A 25,712-nucleotide genomic window follows, 5' to 3' on the forward strand; every position below is an offset into this window, starting at 1 on the left:
TTTTAGAATTCTGCACACTTTTTGAAACGCACTCTCGGCTAGCAGTGTTTTCCCAGATTTCACATTCACGTGCAGCTTACTCGCGCCTCACTCAGACATTCTGTCGCCAACCGCGTGACGTAATCTGCGCTAGCAGCACTCCTACTCTCGATAGTCTCCTTCCGCCGCCGCCGACACAGATATTATAGTTCCACTCAGAAACATAATAAACCTGTATTGTTAATGAGGAATAAATTGTTTTACATTAATATATGACTGCTTAGATTGATTCTTGACATTAACTGCCAAAATAACCTTGAGGAGTTTCATGAAGACTGTCTTGAATGACATTCATTGATTTAGTTGTGCATTTCGTTTGTAGAAAATATAGGCTAATTGACTTTCTACAGGGATGATGGATTGTCATTTTCTCGTTTTGTTTTTCATCTTGTAATTCAGAGTTTGTGATTGATTGGCTCTACAATGTAAAAATCCTTTTTTTTCTTTTTTTTTTTTTCTTTCTTTTTTTTTTAGTAAACGAAACTTAAGCTACGCTACTGTTTTTCCAATTGATTTGACCAATGCATTTTAATTGACAAAATTAAAAAGATGTTTGACCTATCTGTGAAAAAAGTTGTTTTGGAGTAAGTAAAACTCAAAGAATAGCCTATAATGTAAAAAATAGAATGAGTTGAGATTACAGTGTAGCCTATGCAAGAAGTTCTTACAGTTATGTGCATTTTTTTGGAGAAATTAAAAGACTTGTGGATTAGCACATTAGTGACTTTGTTGCTTTTTTTCCATCTATTTTTTAACCAGTATTTAAATGAATAAAAGTAAAAAATAAAACTAAATTTAATAATTGTGTTATCAATAAAACATATAGGCTAAATATAACACATAAACAGATTTTAGATTTTTAAGGCACTTTTAAAGACACCATGTAAATCAGTCAACACAATATCTAAACATAAAGCATAAAGGGTAAATACAGATGGGATAGGCTACTTTCTGATTATTAGTCGTAGGCCTAAATGTTGCCTTCAAAATAAATGGCATATGTCTGTGTTATAATGGGATTAATTTAATGCTGATTTTTAGTAATGGAGGAATTTTTACAAGTTGTCACACTATCTGTATTCCCCCTACTGCAGACTACTGCACAGTGATCATTTCCATCAGGTCATGTAGAAGTATGCTGTGCTTGAATTAACAGCATCAAATTGAAACGCTCATTGCACGGTTTTCCCATGGTCCTATCCAGGACAGTGCCATGATGGACCGCAGACTAGCCTCTTCGGGCCATAGAAAGAGTAGGCTACATTGTTACAATGTTACATAATTCATTCCACAGTACTTTGAAAACGTTGAATGTGTAAAAAAGTAGGACTTGTTAGGACTTGCGCACCGCCCCTCACTACATCCCGCGGCGTGATACGAGTTCAGCGCGGAGGGTGCGGCGGTCCGCGACACACTGACGCCAGGCGAGAGCACAGCGAGTCTTGTTGTATGAATGCTGTGAAGGATCGCGTCGAGGTGGCGCACAAGGTACAGTAAACTTTACTTTTATATTTAAACGCGTCAACAAACTGTGAAAATACGAACGGCACGTTTGTGAATGCCGCTTAGAGGAACGCGCAATTTATAACTTCTTACCTAGTGTTGCTCGCGCATTGAGATCAGTATGAAGCATAGGCTACAACTTGGTTGTTCTTCATAACAACTCAAGACAGTAAATCACTCAGTGTTTGCTATGGTTCATGTGCTGTGTCTGCTCATCAGCCTGTTGTTCTCACAGTTATGCTGTTTGTAATGCATAAAGTACAATTTTGTTTGACTGTCACATGATGTTTGTGCTGTTGTTGATGTTTTGTTTTCCAATCAGGATGATAATTCAGTCATTGATCTTGATTATTAAATCCACACAAATGTGTTAAATTTGTTTAGTATATTCTTTATACATTATTTATTCATTATACTCCATTTAGTGCGTTACCACCCACTTCTGTTTATTGTGCAGTTGGAGGGGATATTTTTTGAGTGCTCAAAATGGCAATCATACACATCACTTACAGTGAATATTTGCCCCCATACATGATGCATGCAGAGACTGTGAGACCTGAGCCAGATTTCCTGACATCATTGAAGATGACATATCAGATTACTCAAAGGACAAGAATTTGTCCTTGTCCATGATTTGCTTGGATTGTTTTATTCTGACACATTGTGTGTGTGACAGACATAGAAAATGAGTGTGTGTGATTGTCTAATATCAGCTTAACTTACTGTAATGTTTGGGGGAGTTGTCTTTAGACATAGACCACTTGGTGGACAGAGATGAGCAATGAACCTCTGTTACATTGTATAAAATTGAGTGTTGCTGGCTGGCCGAATATGTATACAAATACAGTAGGCTACATTGCAGATCCATTAAAATAATTAAATGTACAGATACATTATACTTGTACATTACATTCATATACATTACAACAACAACAACAACAATAATAATAATAATGAAAACAGCTTAAAATTGGGTTGAGCAGGGGGTCTGCCAATTACTTAGTACATTATACTTGTAGGCTACATTACATTAAAACAGGTGAGACAATGAAACATTAAGCTGAACTTTAGTATCTTAATGTTAGCTTTTATTAAAAAATAAATTCCACAATTTTTTTTTAGTTTGAGATCAGTAAACAGTAAATACAGAGACCCCTGATCTACCCAATTTTGAAAACCAAATCTTAAATGACAGGTTTGGACAGTGACCTACAAATTGTATGTATTTACTTTTCATTTTTAAATAAACTAATGAATATTTTGTTTAAAAAGTTGTTTTCATTATTATTATTACTATTATTTTGTTGTTGTTGTTGTTTTTTGTTGTTTTAAATAATAATAATAATAATAATAATAATAATATAATAATAATAATAATAATAATAATAATTATTATTATTATTATTATTCTGTCCACTAGTTGAAAACATCACATTAGGCCTATGTGTATACCAATATATTTCTTCACAGACCCTAAAATATGTTTTAATTATTATTAGAATTTTTGTTGTTGTTGCTGTTATTATTATTATTATTATGAAAAAAAAAACAAAAAAACATTATCCTATCTATCCAGTAGGCCTATAGTTGGAATCCATCACACAATTGAATAATGTATATCATAATATAATTTTGTTCTCAGACCATCATAGTGTCCTTGCTTTCTGTTTGCAAAGTGTAAAGTGAATGTATCCATATCTATATCCATATCTTGTATGTCTGTATATGGACATACCATAAGTATGTATTTAATGTATTTATGTATCTAAATTTGAAGATCTACATGCCTTTCCAATCATTTGTTTTCCATAAGTGTAACAGGTTAACCATCTTTGTATAATCTTGGTGGTTTCTTGGCCCTGCGAAACTCTGCAGTGGTTCACAACATACTGAGAACAAATGATTAGCCATCAGTTTACATGAACCTTTGGCCAGTTTGATTTAAATGTGGCATCACAGGGAGTTTGAAGCGCACTTGCTCTTGGTCTGAGAGTCTGTCTCTCTCACTCTCGCTTTTCTTTTTATCCCTCCTTCTCCATTTGTTCAACCCCCAACCTTTTTTATTTTTTATTGGAGAACATCGCAATTGAGCTGGTGCTTAATGGAGGGCCCAAGATCCAGCCCTTGATAAATAATGTAAGTTCTTTATAATGCAGAGTCCCCTGGGAGGACCGAGAGAGCATCATTACTGCCTCCTAAATTGATTAACGGCACTGAACCAGCGCAAAATGATACATGGATATGATGCGGGGGGTCAAGGCTGTCAAAGTTGCGTGATGGGAGCCACATTAGCTCTGCCTGCTGCACCAACCCTCAAGCTAATGCTAATATTTACATGCACTCAGGCCTGGAGTGCACTTGCTGAAACGTGCAATGATTGCATTTTAATGGCCGCCCTGCATTGCAAATGTAGAAACCGAAACTGCCGTTTTGGTCCATTTGTGCAATTTTTCAAGCAGCAAGCTCACAGTTTACTGACAAGACCCCTTTACGCTCCTCTCACCCTGCGCTCATTTAGTATCCACCAAATTTTGCATCCTATGGCCATGCACTAGGCAGTTGGCCCACACAGTGAACTTGATTTTAAGCATTGGTTGTTTTGACTGGGCTCCAGACAGCCCAAACTAACATTGTCTGAGTCAATACAATGGTATATTGACCTTTTATGTAAGTGTGTGGTCAGACTAGTGGTCAGATTTTATGAATCCTCAATAAAATGTATCAATTCCCATCACTCCGACAGCCTTTGTATGCCGTTGCCTAGAGTTTAGGACTGTGGAATTCCTCTCAAAATGACATGGAATTGAATTAAACAAAACAGTTGGCTGGCAACTCGAAGACCTGTCGGTGGTCATCAAAGCATGGATCTAACCAGACAGACAAGAAGATCTTACCAAACCCAGTGGGCCTGGTCTGAGAACAATGTCTACGGTTGTTCAACCAGCACCTGCTGTGGGAATACCCAATCTGTGTGGTGTTTGGGTTTGGGAAGGGTGCTTTCAACATGTATGACAGCTTCCCTAAGGGAACAGCTGCATGTGTGTTTGAGTTTGAAGTGGCCTGCAGCCTTTGACAATGAGAAGCTTGGGCTGCCTGTGATATGTAAAGATAAAGAGGCTCTTGATGTGTCAGGGAGATACTTGTCCCGCACAGGTGTTGAAGAGTTTCTCCGTCCCAACAAAGTCTTGTCATCAGAGAGAATCTAATGTGTCATAATATGTTCCTTGTAATATTGCACTGTCACTTTGATATCATAATCTCAATGTTGCTTTGTGACATAATTTTTTTCAACCACTAAGTTTCTAATTTTCACTTTAAAGGGCACCTATTATGCCCCTTTTTACAAGATGTAAAATAAGTCTCTGATGTCCCCAGAGTGTGTATGTAAAGTTTTAACTGAAAATACCCCACAGATTATTTTTTCAGCATGTTAAAATTGCCACTTTTTGGGGTGAGGAAAAATGCGCCGTTTGTGTGTCTGTGTCCCTTTAAATGCAAATGAGTTGCTGCTCCCGGCACAGAGGGCGGTGCTTCAGGAGCTCGTGCTTCAGTGTCAGGACAATCTCATCTCATGGAATGGAAATGTCAGAACAGAAACTGTACTAGCAGTGTTCAGTTCGAACTGGAGTCGGACAATAATAACTACAGAGCCAGAATATGCTGAATGGAGATAGAGCAGGTATAATTTAGTTTAATTACGGTTATAACTTATTTGTCGTCTTGCTTTTATCCACTATTAGTACAAGCCTGTTGTAGCGGACCTCGTCCGAATGATGGCCAAAAATATTCTGATGAGTTTTATGAAGTTTATTGTACTTCACACAAAAGATGAAGCAAATACAGACCTTTTCGGTGGGTGCTTAATAAACTGGTAAACTTTATATCTGTAAAACAACTCTGATGAACTGTAATAAAGTGCGCACTCTCCCTTTCATTACTGCCGTGACCAGTATCACTCCGGAGACTGTAAGATGGAGCACAAACACAACAGTTGGTGCTGATCCATCCTGGGGTAACAACTTTTTTAGCAAGCCTGCTTTGTACGGACCTTCGTTCACAAAGCAGTCTGGTGTTAAATGATTCGCTCAAACATAAACGCATTTAGGTAGATTGGGGGCTCATTCCCTTCAAAAACAAAAGTAATCCACTCTTCAGCAGCTCAGATGTCGGGATTAAATGACGACTGCTATGTTCATTCTTAAATCCAACAACAAAACACCTAAATCGCTTCTGCTCCGGAGTCGAAACAATGGCGGACTGTGTACAGCTCACTCAGGGCTAATATGCTAATATGGCAGTGTAAGTCAACAGTCGTGGGCGGTGCTTGTGCAAAAGGACGTCACATTGCTCGGAATCTGAATACGGCTTGTTCAGAGACACTGCTTATGATTTATGGGGATTAAAAAAAAGCATTGTTTTTTTTTATTATTATTATAGGGTGGTTGTGTACACACACATTTATGTTCAAACGTAAAAGTGAATTTTGCATAATAGATGCCCTTTAAGGGTTATTACCATGTTATTACCAATTTTTATTAGTTGACATTTCAAATGTTACATGAACTGCAGAAAAAACAAGAAAATGCAAGAAAAATATATACTAGATTTTTAAATTCATGAGAAATTATATAATTGTATATAATATATAATTATACGAAATTTATAAGATCATATACTTTAAGAATTGCCAGTATCAACTCTAAAACAGTCCACATTTTTGAAAGCTTTTGTTTTTCATTTTGAATCAAAACAGCAGCAATGTTTTGAAACAAAATATATTAATTTTACTTGCTTAAACTTTCATGCTGCAATGGTTCATCAGTAGGTGTGAATATTCCTGTTCATCATATTTTTCAGTCTCAAAAGTGTGTGTGGGATATGGATATTCTTCTACTTCTTTTGTTGTATATTAAGTCCTATGAACATTACGCCTAAGCTGAGAATTGGATTGTTAAAAAAAATCTACATGCATCAATCACATTAATCTAAAAAAGGATTAAGCAACAGAAGATTCCACACAATTTGATGCATTGGCAGATATTTTATGGCATGAAGTATTTGCAAGCTCACCTTATTCCACAAGAACAGATGGAAAATTCCTCACATACTCTTCTTTTACCCATCTGTTATCTTCCTTCACTTGTCTTAAGAAGAAGCTCTGAGGAAAGAACTTGTCATGAATGTCTGCTAGAAGTTTTAAGTACTATTAGGATCCCTTGTGTTAAAAAAGACAACCCAAAAACCAACCAGAAAAAAAAAAAAGATCTTGCAGGTTAGTTGGGGATGCACTTCCCACCCTTTGCTCATCTCCTCCCTGACAACAGCAGAAGGTCCCAGGCTTTTAAATGAGCTTTTGGCTGGGAGATGATGCTAAATATAGGAGCAACTTTTTAGCCTCCCTGTCGCTGTGGTCCATGATAACAGCTACTACTCTCTCCTTCCCAGTTAATAAATAGCACCTGTTTTCATTGAATGACTCCCACTCCAATGTGCAGAGTTCATGCGAGTTTATAAGTCAAAGACATTTTGTGATTTTTGTCAAGACCATTTTTCTGATAAAAGACTTTTACGGTAAAACGTTTAGGCTATTTATTTAGAATATTATTGTCAAAACTGGTCAGTTCTATAGAGGCATTTGTGTTGTGATACGTTGCCCTGATTGTAACCTACATCAGACAAGCTTTCTAAAGTGAAACAGTAGCTGAGGGCAGTCATACTCACCGAGGACAACATTATTCTTAGCACTCAGCATTGTTCAAATAGCTGCTCTCTGATGTCACCTTTCTTATCTAGTGTTGATGGTCCAGAATAGAGTCAGTGGATAACACTTACCTGCCACTCAGACTCTGATACAACCTAAAGTGGATTCAAATCAATCACAGGCAAGTCCTTGGCAAAAAACATATAAATAACTGTAGTCTTTATGTGTGGAAGGTGATGGGGAAAAAAGGAATAGGTATTGTCTAGAAAGAGCTAGAATAGTGTTTTGCAGCTTAGAAGTGGTCCAGTTATCCTCCTTGAAGTGAAAGCGTCTGAATCTTACAAAATGTATTTCAGGCCTCTTGCTTTATTCCAGTGAGGATGCTATGCTGAACCATCTGGTAACTTCAAAAGAAGTGTGCAATCTTGCATTGTGCACTCTTATTTCCCTTCCCATCATCATGAATGCTGGTTAGTGAATGGCTGCCTTGGGATCCTTTTGAATGGACACTTTTATTCTTATCTCAAATTCGTTTCTTCTCTATTCCTAGAATGTTGAAAGGCTCCCTTTATTAAACTGTTTGCACTTTTTGCCTGTTGACCACTTAAACAGTTAACTAGAACCTAGAATATGTTCCAAAGCCTACAGCGGTGTCTTGAATAGCATCCTGTAATAAGCTGTATCTTTACATACAGTATGAGGAAACTGATATGAGTCAGGAGGACATTGTTCAGTGCTATACAGCATCACTCAGCAGTGTGTCACGGCAGTATCGTTTAGCGTGCCGTATGAACACATCCCACTTCCCACATTTTGAAAGCCATTTCGAGAACTTACCGTAGAGCAGATGTAATTGGAAGCTCTGTGCTGTGACTCCAAAGGCAGCCATTCCGAGAAGCTGTAACATAATGATGTCATCATCAGTGTTGTCAGGGTAGAAGATGTATTGCGTCATTTGTTCTGGATTTGTGGAATTGAGACTGGAATACACTATACGACTTTTAAAATCTGAACACTAGGAATCATACGCTTACCAACTTTGGTTACAGAGGAAAAACTGGCAAAAAAAATGATTGAGGATCACACACTACCAGACTCCCTTATTGTTCCGAACACAACAATCTCATGTAGAAACATGCGGCTCATTGCTAGAAGACCATAGACTGTAAAAAAATATGGACGTAGTGTCCGGTGACGTCACCCGTAGGTTTCTGAAGAGCATTTTTGCCCACAGTTGTCTTGAAGGGCAAAATTAGCTATATAGACCAAAACCACCTTTTGTACCAGGCTGTAATAAAAAAAAATTCTGCAGGGGGGTTAAGTCACTTCTGTGTTGGATTCAGGAGAAAGACCTGAAGGTTGCCAGTTGTAGAAGACTTATGACAAATTAAAAAACAATATGTGGTCTAAAATCAGCTCAAAATATCAAACATATTTCATATCCTCTAACTGGATGGAATCATAGATAGCTGACTTGTTGCCTTGCGGACCTATTAGGCAATGACTTCACAGGCAACGTTTGTGCATGAAGTAGGTAACTCCTGAAACTGATAACTAAGTGAATATCTAATTACTACAACACTAATTTATTCCTAAAAATGAAAACAAAAGTTATAAAAAATGTTGTTCAAAAACATACATTCACGCACTAACTGACCACAATGTGCTACTTTCTGATGCCATTTTATTTTTAGTTCAACTGTCACAGAGTTGAAGACACAGGAAAGTGGGATCTTGTTGCCAATGAAGGATACATCTATGCTGCCTTCAAAAAAGATTAGATCATTAGACAGGATGTGATTCGGACATTCCTTGTTGCCTTCCTAATTTACAGCATTTTTCAGCTTTTGGATGCGGCAATAATCTGAAGCTAAAAAACATGAGTCTGTATGTGATTTTCCGTAAATCTGTTAACTCTGACTACCCAATATCTGCAGGCTGGATCTGGCAACTAGTGTCGACTAGTTCCGACTGCAAATCGGGGCAAAAATCATGTAGTCATGTAGTGTTTTCCAGGCTTTAGTGTCACTACTGGCACCTCTTAAACGGATCCCAAAGTAATGTCTGACTGCGTTGTCTCTCTTTACAGGTGCACTTGACAATCTGACCTGAAACAACACAATTTTCAACAATACCCTTGTTCATGTGTCGCTGTGGTTGAGTTTTTGATTCTCTTTGAGGAGGTAGAGCAGAGAGTCCTTGTTCCTGTGTGGTGGAATTCTACGGAGTAAGTGTGACAACGTTGGCTGGGGCGCACGTGGCGCCACAATGAGCGTCATCTCGCTCTTCTCCTTCACCAGCCCGGCGGTCAAGCGACTGCTGGGCTGGAAGCAAGGTGACGAAGAAGAGAAGTGGGCAGAAAAGGCAGTGGATGCATTGGTCAAGAAGCTGAAGAAGAAGAAGGGTGCTATGGAGGAGCTGGAGAGGGCACTCAGCTGCCCCGGTCAGCCAAGCAACTGTGTCACTATCCCTCGCTCACTGGACGGGAGGCTCCAGGTGTCACACCGGAAGGGGCTGCCTCATGTAATCTACTGCCGAGTGTGGCGTTGGCCCGACCTACAGTCACACCATGAGCTCAAGGCCCTGGAGTGCTGTGAGTTCCCCTTTGGGTCTAAGCAGAAGGATGTGTGCATCAACCCCTACCACTACAAGAGGGTGGACAGTCCAGGTGAGTGACTGAGTTTGATCATGAGCAGTACATAATAGCAGCTGAGAGATACATTTGGATTTGTATTCATCTCAGTGACTAACATTTGTTTACCTGTTCCCCAAAAAGAGTCATTTAGATTTGTTCAATGACCCTCTCTGCAGGTTACATCATTATAGCAATAGTTGGTGAAAAGGTCTGAATGAGTCATTGAATCATTTAATCAGTTTATTAATTAATAAATTATTAACAACAGGCATTCACTACCAACACTTAATGCACATTTACACCAAGGATGATAACTATATAAATGTTTTAATAATAGGGAAGTCCACACCACAACTATAACGATAACTACAGGAACAATATGGTTGGAATCAGTTTCAGATTTTTTTGCCAAAATAATTGACAGCCAATCAGGATCCGCTCAACTTTAAAGAGCTCAAGCATTTAAAGTGACAGACAACATAACTGCAGCACACTCTTATAATAAACAGAATGTTACGGTCTATCTTTATAGTTATCCTTTATTATCCTTTATTAACAGATGTGTTTCCACACAATTTTCCAAGAGACTCTAGAAAGAGTGTTTAAGCATCATAAGCAGTTACCCCACAAATGACAACATCAGGTCGTTAATTTATTATCTATAAATCTCTTCCATTTTGTCAAAACTATTTTGTGAAAACAAAGACTCGTTCAGAGAAGGTCCAACTAATGAAATTCTCCTTGACAGTCCTTACTTAAATGCTTGTTCTCGTAAGCAGTCATGTGCTTTAAAAGGGCAAGACTTCAGTGAACAAAAATTATGAGTCAGTGCATGGAAAGAAACGAGAATGATTCCTTCTCTTTACAGATACGCTCCAAAAAAACGCATTAATTCACAATCTAAACACCGGATTCCCACTGTCATGGAAAACCTGTAAATATCAAGTCATTTTAAAACTAATTTCCAGGGGTTGAATGCTGAAAAGTCATAGAAATCTATCATAGTAATATTTATGTAATATTCTTCCACTTTAGGTAACTCTTAGTGATTTTAATCTCTATAAAATGTTACGACTAACAGCTGGAAATGTCACTGAAAAATCATGGAAAAGTCATGAATATTTATTGGCTAAAAGGTGTAGGATCCTGTAAACACAGCTAAACTGGACTTTGTTAGTGAGTCAGTTGTTAAAGCGAAGATATTTTGTCCTTTTGGAATATTTTGTTTGAAATTATTTAAAGGCATAGTTAACCCAAAAATAAAAGTGTTGTCATCAGTTTCTCAGCCTCAAGTTGTTGCAAATCTGTATGAGTTTCTTTCTTCTGTTGAACACAAAAGACGCTATTTTGAATAATGTTGGTAACCAGACAGTAGAAGGTAGACATTGACTTCCATAATAGGAAAAAAATACTGTGGATGTCAATGGCTGTCAATGGCTGTTTACCAACATTCTTCAAAATAACTTATTTTGTGTTCAACAGAGGAAAGAAACTCATACAGGTTTGGAACAACGTGAGTGATGACAGAATTTTCATTTTTGGGTGAACTATCCCTTTAAGTATTATTATCAGTTCATCTTGGTGTACAGTTTTTCTGTTGAACTGCAGTTTGTATAAATTGCAAATCACTGGAAATTTCCACACAGATTTTCTCTTTCCTGTTGTTAATATTTACCTTTAGAAGAACAAGTGAGTAAAAGCACTCTTTCAGTGAATCCCATATGGATTATATAGCCCATATGTACCTTTGCCATGCATGTTCCTGAGTTTTCCTTTCCCATGGTTCCTGCAGATGGTCTCTTTCTTGTTCTGTCTTTCCCCTTCCATATCTCTCTCCGGCCTCTGCCAGGTGCTTTTCTCATTTGTTTGATCCTGATACCACTTGAGAGAATCGGGTAGCATCGAAAACCATGGAGTCTAAAACCTTCTGTGCTGTGTGTGTGTGTGTGTGTGTGTGTGTGTGTGTGTGTGTGTGTCTGTCTTAATGGGAAACTAGAACATTTTCTTTACTTCTGCTTATGGTGAAAGAATGGACTTCAAATGCACAGCCCCCTTTTTGTTGGCTAAGCAGAAGATGAGGGTCAGCTGACAACACAGAAACAGCTGTCCACAGTATGTGTGTGTGTATATATGTGTGTGCACATTATGAGAGCAGGAGCAGGAAATTCCAGGCGGAGGCAGAATGAGGGCTTTGTTCAGAGTCTGTGTACACTTTTGTGTGTGTGTGTGTGTGTGTGTGTGTGTGTGTGTGTGTGTGTGGTGGCTGAAACATGCAAACATGTGGCTGTAAAGAGGAAGAGTTTTACAGGAACTCCTGTCACCCACACAGACAATAGCAGGAAAGAGAGGTTGCCTGCCTTGCACACGCTTGCAGGCCTGTGGATATCTGGACACCTGTCTTTCCCCTCCTCTCCAGAATGCCAGCATGCTGGCCACATCCATTGTTTAACAGTACTCATTGCTATATCGCTAAAATACAAGTTCCCAGTCTCACTGAAAACAACTTGACAGTCTAAAACTATTAGGCTGTCTGAATGAAAAGGCATGCGGGCAGCATAGGTGGTGAGACGTTTATAGCTGAAAATCCACTTCAAAACACCAGTTACCACATTTTATTGCTCTACTATTTTTAGAGAGCATGTCTGTGTGTGACAACTGTGAATATGACTCTTGGATGAGTTAGTTGTAGACTCTTGGATGTGATGGTTAATTTGTATATTACAGAAATACAGAAAATTGTGGACAACAAAACACCAAATATAATAATAAATAATTAAATGGATAGTTCACCCAAACATGAATATTCTGCTATATCATGGCATTCCAAATCTGTGTTAATTTCTTTATTCTGTGAAACGAAGAAGATTTGTTGAAGATATGTGTTTTTGTCCATACAATGAAAGTTGTTTTACACCCCATTGACTTTAATTGGATGGACACAAACATTTTTCAAAATATCTTCTTTTCTGTTCCACAGTAGAAAGTAAGTCATAAAGGTTTGTAACTATATGAGGTTGAGTAAATTATCACAGAATATTCATATTTGGGTGAACTAGTGTTTTGATGTTCCTTTATGTTTATTTGTGTAATTCGTTACATGTACACTACATAATATTTACTGTTGAATTTTCTGTTAGAAATTAATTATTTAGCCAGTACATACAATATCCTCCAAATCACTACAGCATAATGATTAATATTCAGAGCTGTTGGGTTTTTGGCAGGACATTTCCAGAATTCATACTTGTGTGTTCATGTCGTGTCCATAAACAAAGAAAAGAAAATTTAGCCAAAGAAAAGGAAATGTGATAATTTTGTCACTTTTGATTAATTTAATGCATCCTTGGTGAATAAAAGTATTAATTTCTTTACGAATTCATGTCTCATTCATATCTCAAAAGTGCGACGGTTTCTCGTGTCACCTTCTCCATTCTAATTGCTTATGATTGGCATATTTCTTCTCTATTCCTAGTTCTGCCACCTGTGCTGGTACCACGAAACAGCGAGTTCAATGCGAAACTCTCTATGCTGCCACGCTTTCGTAACCCACTGCACCAGACAGAGCCACCAATGCCTCAGAACGCCACCTTCCCTGACTCCTTTCCCCAGCAGCCAGCAAACGCCCTACCCTTCACCCCGACCTCTCCAACCAACAGCTACCCCAGCTCGCCCAACAGTGGCACAGGCAGTACAGCCACCTTCCCCCACTCACCATCCAGCTCGGACGCAGGCAGCCCTTTTCAGATGCCAGGTGAGCTGCTCTTATGCTATTTATTCTTCAGTGTCTTGCTTTCTACTGTAGTAGAAAATGTACACTACCGGACAAGGGTTTTGGGTTGGTAAGGTTTTTAAAGGCATGTCTTATGCACACCAAAGCTGCATTATTTGATCAAAAATAAAGTAAAAAGGTAAAACTGTGAAATATTACAATTGAAAATAACAAATTTCTGTTATAATGTATTTTAAAAATGTCCTGTGTTAGCAAAGCTGAATTGTTAGCATCGTTACTTTTCAGTGTTATATGATCTTTCAGTAATCATTCTAATATGCTGATTTGCTGGTCAAGAAACATTTATTATTAATACCAATGCTAAAAACAGTTGTGCTGCTTAATATTTGTATGTAGAAATGTGATCATTTTTTTCACGGTTCTTTGGTAAATAGAAAGTCCAAAAGAACAGCGTTTATTTGAAACAGAAAACTTTTGTAACGTTATAAATGTCTTTATTGTCACTTTTGATTAATTTAATGCATCCTTGGTGAATCAAAGTATTAATTTCTTTAAAAAAATCTTACTGACCCCAAACATTTTAATGGTAGCATGGAGTGCCTAAAGTTTTGCATTCCTCTGAGAAACATTTGCAAGAGAACACAAAAGCATTGACATAATTTTTCCTTCATCATGTCCCTTTAGGGGCTCCATACTTATGAGATTTCAATGTTTGTTTTGAGACAGAACCATAGAGCACGGCATTAGCAATGACAAGGTCATGGGTTTGATTGAAAGGTTTGAAGTGCTTGTCAAATGTGTAAAATGTAAATAGTAATAATTATATGGTTCTTTGATACTTGTGTGATTACCATATACATATAGAATAATATTGAAATTATACTGGAAGGTACTTCAAATCTACAAAACTACAAATCAATATGACTTTCTGTAGTCTGCCATGTACTGTACTTCTAAGAAAAAAATAAAAAAAAAAAGTTAATTGTATGTCTGTTTATATTGTATATAAGTTATAAGTGTTGGGTGGATTCTGTCGGATAATATTTATTTATCTACATCTGTTTTCCTATGTTTTTGGGTGTTGCTTCAAAAGAAACCCCTCCACCTGCTTATATTCCCCCAGAGGAGCCAATGACACAGGACTGTCCACAGCCAATGGACACTAACCTGCTAGTTCCCAACCTGCCATTGGAGATCAGCAACCGACCAGGTACACTCCATTTGCATCATAAAAACCCCCATAAAATAAGACTGCACACTAAGCTTCAGTCACTCCAGCAAAGATATTGCCTCTTCCTTACAGCCTGACATGGGCTGCTTAAAACTATCAGCAGCTGCCTGCCCACACTGCAGGTGCAGGAAGTCCACACACAAACATACTCTCATACACACACTCACAAAGTCATAGACAGTTCGACTTTTTGTCACTTAAAGGAATAGTTCACCCCAAAATGAAAATTCTGTCATCATTTACTCACCCTCAAGTTTTTCCAAACCTGTATACATTTCTTTCTTCTGCTGAACACAAAATAATATTTTGAGGAATGTCAGTATAACCAAACAGTTGATGGACCCTATTGACGTCCATAGTATATATATATATGTTTATATATGTGTTTTGGTGAACTATTCCTTTAAATCTTGTTTATCTTGCAGCAAAGTATGTGGCGTGATTATGAAAACAAATAAAAAAGCAAATAATGTTATAATTCTTTATTGTTAGATTAATTTCCTGTGTATTATTGTAAAAAAAAAAGAGTTGTTCCACATCCTGCTCAATGTTATCCTTCAAACTGTGCAAATCGAAATCGAAAACCAATATAGTGAACATATATGTAGGCTATGCACTAAATGATGTGCAGAAAAGGTTAAAAATATAAAGTTACACAGTAAATTAAAAGTGAATTGCACAGTTAACTGTTAGAAGTTTGTAAGTTATAGCAAACATTTGAAAGTTTTTTTTCTAAAGAATGCTGTTAACTCCTTTAATATGGTAATTCATTAATATTTACTTTTCCGTTTTTATTTATGCATGTTTGGAAAAATAGCCTCAACACAATGTTTAAAATATGTGTTCATGGCATTTTTAAATATCTCTCTAAAGAAAACAGCACTGCACTTGATCACAATCAGTGATCCACCAATTTATACAGTATAGAGCAAAAAATATACAGTTTGCATATAGTGAAACCTAGGGATGGGTATCGTTCAAATATTTTCGATATCGATACCAATACCGATACATTGACTTCGAGACCGGTTCCTGAACTATACTTTTTTTCGATACCAATTTTATGAAATCCGTTTTAACAAGATTACATTACATATTACCTAAAAAAATTTGGTCAGTGTTGACTACAAAGACGAAGTTGACATTGCCATCTCCACAGTATAGTGAACACATGCCTATAGAGAGAAATGCACCTTTTGTTTGGATTACATAATCAGAGTATTTGTTTTTGATTCGAATTGGTTCATTTAAAAGGAGACATTTCAAGCTTTCTATATGCCTATTTCTCATGTCTGTGAGGCAAGTAGCCTAAATGCAGAGTTTCGGTTAATTTGTGACGCACACTAGTTCTTGCAGTTGAAGACGGAGAAGAAGTTTATTCTGTGCACTGTCAAGTGCCTCATCAGATTTGTCGTGTTGCCAGTCTTGGCAGCAGTTATCTAATCAAATATTGCATCGCGTGCTGTTGGCATTGACCCTGGTGAAATGTAGCCACACTTTTGATCTTTTCCACATCTTTTACATCTATGGGGGTTGGGATGCTTACACAATACAGCCTCACTTGTGAGCCACGTCTCTGAATGTAACCAGTGTAAACTAGTGTTTTTCCTTGATGCCTTGCCACAGCCAATCATGCTTGCATGCTTATTGGCTCACTGACGTTGACAAGATTAACCCCTTAGGAATCGAAATTTGGTACCGAACAACAAGACATTTTTTGATACTCGATGGTATCAAGGCAATTCGGTCGGTGCCTAAAAAGCATTGAACTCGATACCCAGCCCTAGTGAAACCCAGAGTTCCACAGGAGGTGAGGGGTGTGTGCAAGGTGTTGAAATATTTGTGGAAGTTGGGGATGCGCGCTCAAGCTGCATCCTGTGCAGTGCTGTAGTGCACACTTCCATTGTGATAGGCTAATGGGAAAAGAGTAGACAAAACACACCTGTGGCCCAGTGTCACAGACCAGAGGAAGCTGAGAAGAAATATGCCATAGATAAACACATTTAACTCTCTTTGGGATTAGCACAGTAGGAACAGATGTAGCTGTGGATATCAGAAAGAGGACATTTGAGTGATTGGTATTTTATGGGACCCAAAACAAGTTAACTTGCACTGTGGTGGGATTTGATACGGACAGCTATGCCACTTCCCAGCAAGCAATAGCCGTCATTTCACCATCTAGGTTAACTATAGACCTGATATAGTCCGGCTATGAGTAACCCATTTCTAGCCAAAATAACCTTGAATTTGGTTACATGTCTTTTTTGCCAAAAATAACTTGCGAGATGTATGATATGATATTCCATCATGTAAGCAAAGTCAACAGTGATTACAAGGTGTTTGGTTTCATTTCTTTGACATGTTCTATGCGTAGCCTGTGCGTCTATTCTTGGACTATGGTTAGACGTCTATTAAATTTTCACTGACAGCCTAAATTTTTCCTTGTTATAGCCTAGATGTCAGGGCTGCGTTTGGACGGCTATTAGACATCTTTTATAAGCAAAATTGCTTGCTGGGATGTATTATGCTGATTTGGTTGTATTTTGTAGGCCCTTGAATAGTGCATTCATAACCAATCACTGCTGCCTGTTATTAAAGTGTTACCATTAATAGCCTAGCAACAGTGACATCATATAAATACCCTAGTAAAATCGATATGCCCTCGGCTGTAATAGATGAGATGCAAGTCTAAATCTGTTAATCATATTGCTAAATCACTTTCAAAGACACAGTCCAGCACTAAAGGTGCATTAATATATTGCAAAATAAAATGTTTTGGGGGTTGAGTCTACTGTGCAAATGTTTCGGGTGAGGTTTGTATACGATCAAAAGTGACAGTAAAGACAATGTTATTTCTATTTTAAATAAATGGTGTTCTTTTGATCTTTCTATTCATCAAAGTATCCTGAAAAAAATTTTCACTGAAAACTGGAGTGATGACTTTGCCTTCACAGGAATAAATGACATTTTAAAATAGATTAAAGTAGAAAACAGTTATTTTAAATTGTAATGATATTTAACTATATTACTGTTTTACTTTTTGATCAAATTAATGCAGTCTTAGCATGAGTTAATCATTTTTAAATCTTTACACCATACTACTATGGTTTGTTATGGTAATTGAATGTGCACTTGCATTCATTGAGTTCATAACGTTTTGTGCAGATGTTCAGCCTGTGGCCTATGAGGAACCCAAGCACTGGTGCTCCATTGTGTACTATGAGCTGAATAATCGTGTGGGAGAGGCCTTCCAGGCCTCCTCCACCAGCGTACTGGTGGACGGCTTTACCGACCCCTCGAACAACCGCAACCGCTTCTGCCTGGGTCTGCTGTCGAATGTCAACCGCAACTCGACCATCGAGAACACCCGACGCCACATCGGAAAAGGTTTGACTTGACACTGAAATGACTGTATAAATCAACTATTCTAGGATATATTGCATATGTAATTGGGTGATTATTGATTAGCGCCGCAATTATATAGCACTAAAATATGACATGGACATGGTGATAGTAATATGATATTGATGCCAAATCGCTGTTAATAAGCTATATATACTTTATAATGCAGGAGTCCATTTGTACTATGTGGGAGGAGAAGTGTACGCCGAATGTTTGAGCGACAGCAGCATCTTTGTCCAGAGCCGCAACTGTAACTACCACCATGGTTTCCACCCCACCACCGTATGCAAGATCCCCAGTCGCTGCAGCCTAAAGATCTTCAACAACCAAGAGTTTGCTGAGCTCTTGGCTCAGTCCGTCAATCACGGTTTTGAAGCCGTCTATGAACTCACCAAGATGTGCACCATCCGCATGAGCTTTGTAAAGGTAAGCTATAAACTGATAATTCATAGCTCAACCAGCAATACTTTCATCATTTACTCACCCTAATGTGGTTCTGAACCTGAATGCATTTCCTTCTTTTGTGAAAAGCAAAAGAAGATATTTTGAAGAATTTTTCTGAATGTCAGCATATTATGTTTTTCTCCTATATAAAATATAGGAGAAAATAATTCCTTAAATCCTTAAATCCATTATTTAAATCCTTAAATAATTCCTATATTATTCCTTATATAGGAATAATATTTTTTTTTTGAAAGAAGTCTCTTATGCTCACCAAAGCTGCATTTATTCAAAGAAAAATACAGTAAAAACAGTAATATGATGAACTATTATTATAATTTAAAATAACTATTTTCTATTGCAGTATATTTTAAAATCTAATTTATTCATGTGATGGTAAAGCTGAATTTTTAGCATCATTACTCCAGTCTTCAGTGTCACACATATGTGACCCTGGATCACAAAACCAGTCACATGTTGCATGGGTATATTTGTGGCAATAGCCAACAATACATTGTATGGGTCAAAATTATAAATTTTTCTTTTATGCCAAAAATCATTAGGATATTAAGTAAAGATCATGTTCCTTGAAAATATTTTGTAAATTTCCTACCGTAAATATATAAAACATTTATTTTTGTGAGTGAATGCAGCACAATCGCGAACATAAATGGACAACTTTAAAGGAGATTTTCTCAATGTTTTGATTTTTTTTGCACCCTCAGATTTCAGATTGTCAAATAGCTGCATCTCGGCCAAATATTGTCCTATCCTAACAAACCACACATCAATGGAAAGTTTATTTATTCAGCTTTCATATGATGTATAAATCTCAATTTAAAAAAATTGGCCCATGTGACTGGTTTTGTGGTCCAGGGTCACATATATGTATGTATACACCACACCAATGAAATCTATATATATATAGAAACAAAATTGTCAAACTGCCCATCTTGGCAAGTATCCATGTAAACATACTAGTCAGTTATGTTTTAACTGAACGTAAACAGTTGACAAATAAAATGCATGTGTAACAGTATAATGGCTCCGTGCATTAGCTCTTAAAGTGACAGCAGTCTATATTCCTGATGCTCTCTGTGTTTTTAATGTTAATTAAACATCAAACGCCAAAGAACAATCACTTAGTGTTCTTGACTGAATAACTTTTGTAACTTTAACAAGGATTCATGGCTGGTAAAAAAAATATATATATATTTATGCCCAATACATTGTTACTGGCCATTGGCTGCTGTGGTTAAAAGTTAGTTTAGGCCCTGCATATAGACCATTAAAATATATATTTTATTTTTACTCAGGAGTGTATACACACACACACACACACACACACACACACACACACACACACACATTCATGTTTTGGGCCCCACTGACTTTTCTTGTATGAACAAAAGACACCAACTAAGACACTGAAAGAAATACATACCTGTTTGTAACCACATGTGTGTGAGTAAAAAGCAGAATTCACTTCGAATTTTTGATTTTGAGTTAACTTTCCCTTCATGTTGCACTCAATTTTAAAGAGAACTATAGACATAATTGTACTTGTGTTTCAGGGTTGGGGTGCAGAGTACCATCGACAGGATGTGACAAGCACCCCATGCTGGATTGAGATTCATCTTCACGGGCCCCTGCAGTGGCTGGATAAAGTCCTTACCCAGATGGGCTCTCCTCACAACCCCATTTCCTCTGTGTCCTAGACAGAGCTGATCACAAGGCGACTGCTGATGTAACCCTGTCAATCTGGGTTCCCATGCAAAAGCTGATTTGTTTAAGGGAGATGTGGGAGAAGGCAGGAGGGTGGGGGTTTTATTCTACTTGAAGGCAGTTTGTTTGGGGGCATAACATTTGACTGAAGAGTCCTCAGTTCTCAGCCCGTGAGAATCTGGAAGATACTTGACAACTTTTGTGTGACCAAGCATGTTAAATGATGAGGCCATCATACTTGGGGCAAGTATCCTCCTTTGGTCTTGTTTGTGAGTGAAGTTGGGTTTTAAGCCAACTTTTGTTTGTTTTCTTTCTTATTATTTTGCATTTCTTCTCCTTTTTCCAGTTTACAAATCAGTATTCCATTGGCGGAAAAAAGATCTGCATCGTAGCTTAGAGACTAGTACAGTGTTGTACAGAGTAGTATAGCGTGAACACGTCTGGTAGACAAAAAAGTAAGATAACATAGCAGAAATATAATGCTTTAAATGAACTGAATGGCATGAAGCTGTGAGAAGATAATGAGGTTATTAATGCAAAATTTCTCACAGCTGGAAAGAAGAAAAAATGTAGCAAAAATGGACAAAAATGTCAAATGTAGAATGAAAAATACATATATTTGAATACTTAAAACTTTTGAATGGGATAAACTTATTGGGAGTTAGGGCATGTTAGTAGTGGGTAGGGATGCATGGGCAAACTCATGCGTATGTTGCGCTAATTTTACCGCAATTGTGTTCGACTGATTTAAAAAAAATGGGTGTGTAAATGTACTTACTAGTAGAGAAAGTGCTGTGCAGTCTGTTTTTTTGCAAGTGTGGTTTGATCCCCAGGATTGTAAGTCTATGATGTCTACGAGAGCAGAGGCAGGCATCGTTTACTTTGTCTCTATGTTGTGCACTGCACCACTGTGCTGCACGGAAGAACGTCCTCCTTTCACTGTTAATTTTTTTCCTGAAATGCCATGAATAATCTGTTTTCATAAAACACCTGTAGAAAAGTAAGAGAAAAAAAAAATATACGTAATGCCTGTGCATTTCCAGCATTTTTCAAGTAAAATAGTTACCTTTTTTTGTTGACAATTCTAAATGGCACTAGAGATATTGTTTTGTAAAAAGTAGTTCATTTTTTTTGATTAACTTGCTCTGAGTTTTTTATTCATAGTGAAATCCCATCCACTGTTAAAATGTAAACATTTTTGTATTTTTTGAAGAAAATATATAATGTTGTTCCTTCATATCTGCACTTTCATAAGTGGCTTCTTGTCTCTGTCCTTTTATTTTTGTGCTGTTCTTGCTTACTTGTACTCTCAGAAAGCAGTTTTATTCCATGAATATCAAAGTCTCTACTGGAAGATTCAATAAAATTGTTTCATTATCACTGTCTTCTTGTCTCTTGATGTTTAGGAAGTTATAAGGCCAAACAAATCACTATTTTACAGTCTCAAATTCAATGTGTAACCCATTATTATGAAAATAATGTTAATTATATAATGTATTAAATTTGTGTCATATCTGATTAATGTTTTATAAATGTTGACATGTAAATGGTATGGAAATTGAAGAACCGTATCTAAACAGACCTGTAAAGTACTGTAGGCCTAAGATTATAATAATTGAAGGTAAAGGCTTAAGGTAAAACTATCGTACTATCTTAAATTTGCAGGACAAATGAGATTATTAAATGTCATGGATTTACTGGACAACAGCACTAGTTTCATTCATCCGATCCCTGTCATATAAAACGAAACAGAAAACGGCTCCCTCTAGTGTCATAATCTGACATTTGCGTTGAAAGGTTTGCAAACTACTGTGTTGCTGTTGTAGGTGAATGTGCCTCACATTTCTGTATCATGATTTGAATGTGATTTAATATTTAGTTCAGTAGCGCAGTCTAATTTTCCTGGTAAAAAAAAAATATTTGTATGTGTGTTAAACTACCATGCATCATGCTTTTACAGACATAATGACACATGAGTGGATTTACCCAACTAAGTAGCTGGTTATCTGTGAGAAAGAAAAATAGATACTGACAAGCAGACATTTACCGTAGCCTAATCTTTTTTAATGAAATCTGAGAGCTTTCTGTCCCTCCATTGACAGTCTACGCAACTACCACTTTCAAGCCCCAGAAAATGTACTGCAGTAAACTGATGTAGTAAATATTCTATATTCTATCATACAGTCATAAACATGCCCTAATGAGTTTACAAGATCCTTGTTGTGTGTTTAATATGTTGCTGATTGTAAATTATTAAGTTCTGTAGTTATCTTTGTAATTCATTATTTTCCTGTTCATACTTAGGACGACAGAATAACAACACATGATCAACTGTTTCCTTTACTTGCTGGCATAGTTCTATTATAAAGTCTTGCATGGCCCATCCTTAGTCTTGTTAAAATGATCTGATCTCCTTTACTTGCAACTTAAGTTTTGTATCAATTTTACTTATGCTACTTTGTATATTATAAAAATGTCTTCCTGTTTTAGTCATTCCAAGTTCCTTGCCATTTCTGATTGCAAGCTTATTTAATTATACTTTTTCCTTCCATATGAAACTGTAATAGGAGTATTCAGTTTAAGTGCCTCTAAGCTATTTTCTCATTTTTAATTTCCTGGTATTTCAACATGGTACCCAAACAAAATTATTTATTGTTCCAGCTTGTCTTAATTTATATGATATTCAAGATATCATATCTAACTGTTTGAAATGTTTGAAGACTGGTAAGTGCCAATGAGTATGAAAAAATCACAACCTTATTTGGCATCACTTCTACCCAAAAAAAGTGCCACCTGAATTGCCACCGCTTCTGCAGTGTGTACTGAAGTCCCTTCTGTTAACCTCCCATATTTTCCTATTTTTAAATTCTGAAACATACAGTATGCAGATCTCTTGAGCCATCGGTGTATAGGGCCTATTAGAAGGAATGCATAATAAACTGTTCTGATAGTCTATTGTATAGCTCTTGAGTTGATATTAATGTCATTCTGTCCTTTTTGAATACTGACTGATGCAGATCCATATATAACACACACATCGTCTAAAACAAATCGTAGCACACCGTATGGTGATCATTGGTTGTTTATCTGTCCCCCATTCTTGACCTACTATGCATCTCATTAGATTTAGTGCTTTGCTGCATTTCTGTTCAATGTAGTTGACACGAATTTTCCATGTTAAATTAGAAAATTTTAAGACCTAAATATTTAAAAATCTAAATATTAAAATGGTGTTACCCTTTCTAGTGGCTGTTTATAAAATTATCTTAATGTTTTCTGTAATCTCCCCTAATCCTAATAATTTTTTTTTTTTTTTTTTTTTTTTTTTTTTTTTACCGCACGTTTTGGATACAGAATCTGAATCCTACTGACCATTTCTGTACGACCTCTATTACAAGAGCACCACTAAGCATGCGTGTTGAGTTGACGACGCGAGATCAAGCGTTGAATGATAAAGAAAGCCGCCAAGTAAATCAAATAAGATATCAAAATCTTGAAAAAATGAGCACCTGGGGGCGTGTCCGCTGGCTGTGCTGAAACCACGCCCACTCGCGGGAACGTTGACTCGCGGGCACGCACCCACTGCCGATCATGGCACTAGAAGGCCGAGGCGGGAGATAGTCAGTTCGGCCCCATTCACCAGTAACAGTAGGCTACAGTAACAGCGGATTATCAGTGAATCCCAGTTGTCTCCGACGAAAGTTTATAAAACTATTCTGTGTAAAATGATCACTACAGAGGCGGGTGTTGGTGGTGATCCTCAGTTCTCCATCAAGGTGGCTCTTCACAAAATTAATCCATCTCTTCTTGATATGATAGTAGTTTTTCGGAAATTTAAATAAGGACACCGAACTGTTTTGTAAGTGATCGCATCCAGTTAATACGCATTTCCGTGAAAAAATGTTTAACGGTCTAACTCCACGATTCAGTAGGCTACTTCACAGTTCACAATCTTTGTAAGCAATACATTTCTAACATTTATAATGTGTTTAGATTTTTTTTTTTTAGAATTGCCTTTACAGGGACTTTAATATTTTGTAAATAAAGTGGTAAAAAATTATTTTATTTTTTTTGCAAACAAAGCACTCGCGTCGCTTCATAAAATTGAGGTAAACCACTGGAGTCACATGTATTGATATCTTTACTACCTTTCTGGGGCTTGAAAGTGGTAGTTGCTAGACTGTCAATGGAAGCTCTCAGAAGATTTGTGAACCTCATGAGTGACAGGGTGAGTAGCCTAATTAATGGCAGAACTTTCATTTTTTTGGGTGAACTAATCCTTTAAGGGTGGGTTAGGTGTAAGGGAAAGGGTCAACATGTAATTTTCGTAATTACAGCTGTAATTATATGCAGGTAGTTGAAAAAAATAAGTAGACAAAGTAAAAACATCTATGTACACAATAAGTTCATTGTATAAGGGACAAATAGAATGAACTCACTGATGGAAATCACAGGTTCGCTGCTGACATCAACATTAAGGTGAGAAGCAGGACGTTTGTTGAGAAGTTTGAAATCACAGCAATCCTGCATCTACATGGCAGCAAAGACTGGGAATTTTCCTTCAAAGCTTCAGGTATGTTCCCCCAACGTGACTGATTATCATCTCAACAGATTTATTAAATGGTTTTGCTTGAATATTCATCTGAACATCAACAATTGTGACAACTGTTTTGAGGTTAAATTTCAATTAATTTCATTTTATTTTATATTATTTGTCATTTGGATATAGACTAAAGCATTTGTTATATGTGGAAATTGACAGATAGTAATTCAGATTTGCAGAGAAATTAATAATAAGTGAAACGTTAAAGTTTTGAACCTATGGGTAATATATGCTACCTTAGAATTGGGGCAGAAGGCTTTAAGGACCTTTAAGTAAGTTATAGTCTATTGCTATTATAACAATATAACATATTGACATATAGCCTAATACTAATAAATATATAGTGAAATTCAGACTATCAGCAATTCAGTATGTATATGATTGGGATTTTGTCATTTGTGTCATTATTCAGTTTTTCCAAGTTAAATGTCAAAATGGACAAGTTTTCATTTTAGTATTTTGCATTTATAACGTTTACCCACCCCCCCACCCCACCCCCAATTCAAATCAATCAGTTAATCATCAAAAAACGTTTTGCCCTCTAACAACTACATTGGCAAATGTCTCCATTTATGTACTGTAATAATATATTGTATGGTGCACCATCATCCTGTATACTATACATACTATACATATTATCTCTAAATATGTTACAATTTACTTAGTAATAGGCCTAAATGCACACTGCCCTTTTAGCTGTTG

At 36.9% G+C, this 25,712-nt stretch overlaps 1 protein-coding gene across 2 annotated transcripts; it reads left to right on the plus strand.

Moving 5' to 3' along the window:
* The first annotated feature begins 1,432 nt into the window (after positions 1-1,432).
* Positions 1,433-21,784, plus strand: smad1 (SMAD family member 1). Of its 2 annotated transcripts, none has more exons than XM_084107196.1 (7): positions 1,433-1,527; positions 9,333-9,911; positions 13,351-13,629; positions 14,702-14,818; positions 18,005-18,226; positions 18,411-18,667; positions 20,257-21,784. In XM_084107196.1, exons 2-7 carry the CDS (start codon positions 9,512-9,514, stop codon positions 20,398-20,400), a joined length of 1,419 nt encoding a protein of 472 aa, XP_083963322.1. In that variant the 5' UTR covers positions 1,433-1,527; positions 9,333-9,511; the 3' UTR covers positions 20,401-21,784. The 2 variants fall into 2 exon arrangements, with proteins under 2 accessions (XP_083963322.1, XP_083963323.1); XM_084107197.1 differs by having other exon boundaries at positions 1,437-1,527; positions 14,732-14,818.
* Positions 21,785-25,712: the final 3,928 nt, after the last annotated feature.

This window comes from Abramis brama (genome assembly GCF_963993115.1).
Source record: "Abramis brama genome assembly, chromosome: 2".
Classification (NCBI taxonomy): Eukaryota; Metazoa; Chordata; class Actinopteri; order Cypriniformes; family Leuciscidae; genus Abramis; species Abramis brama.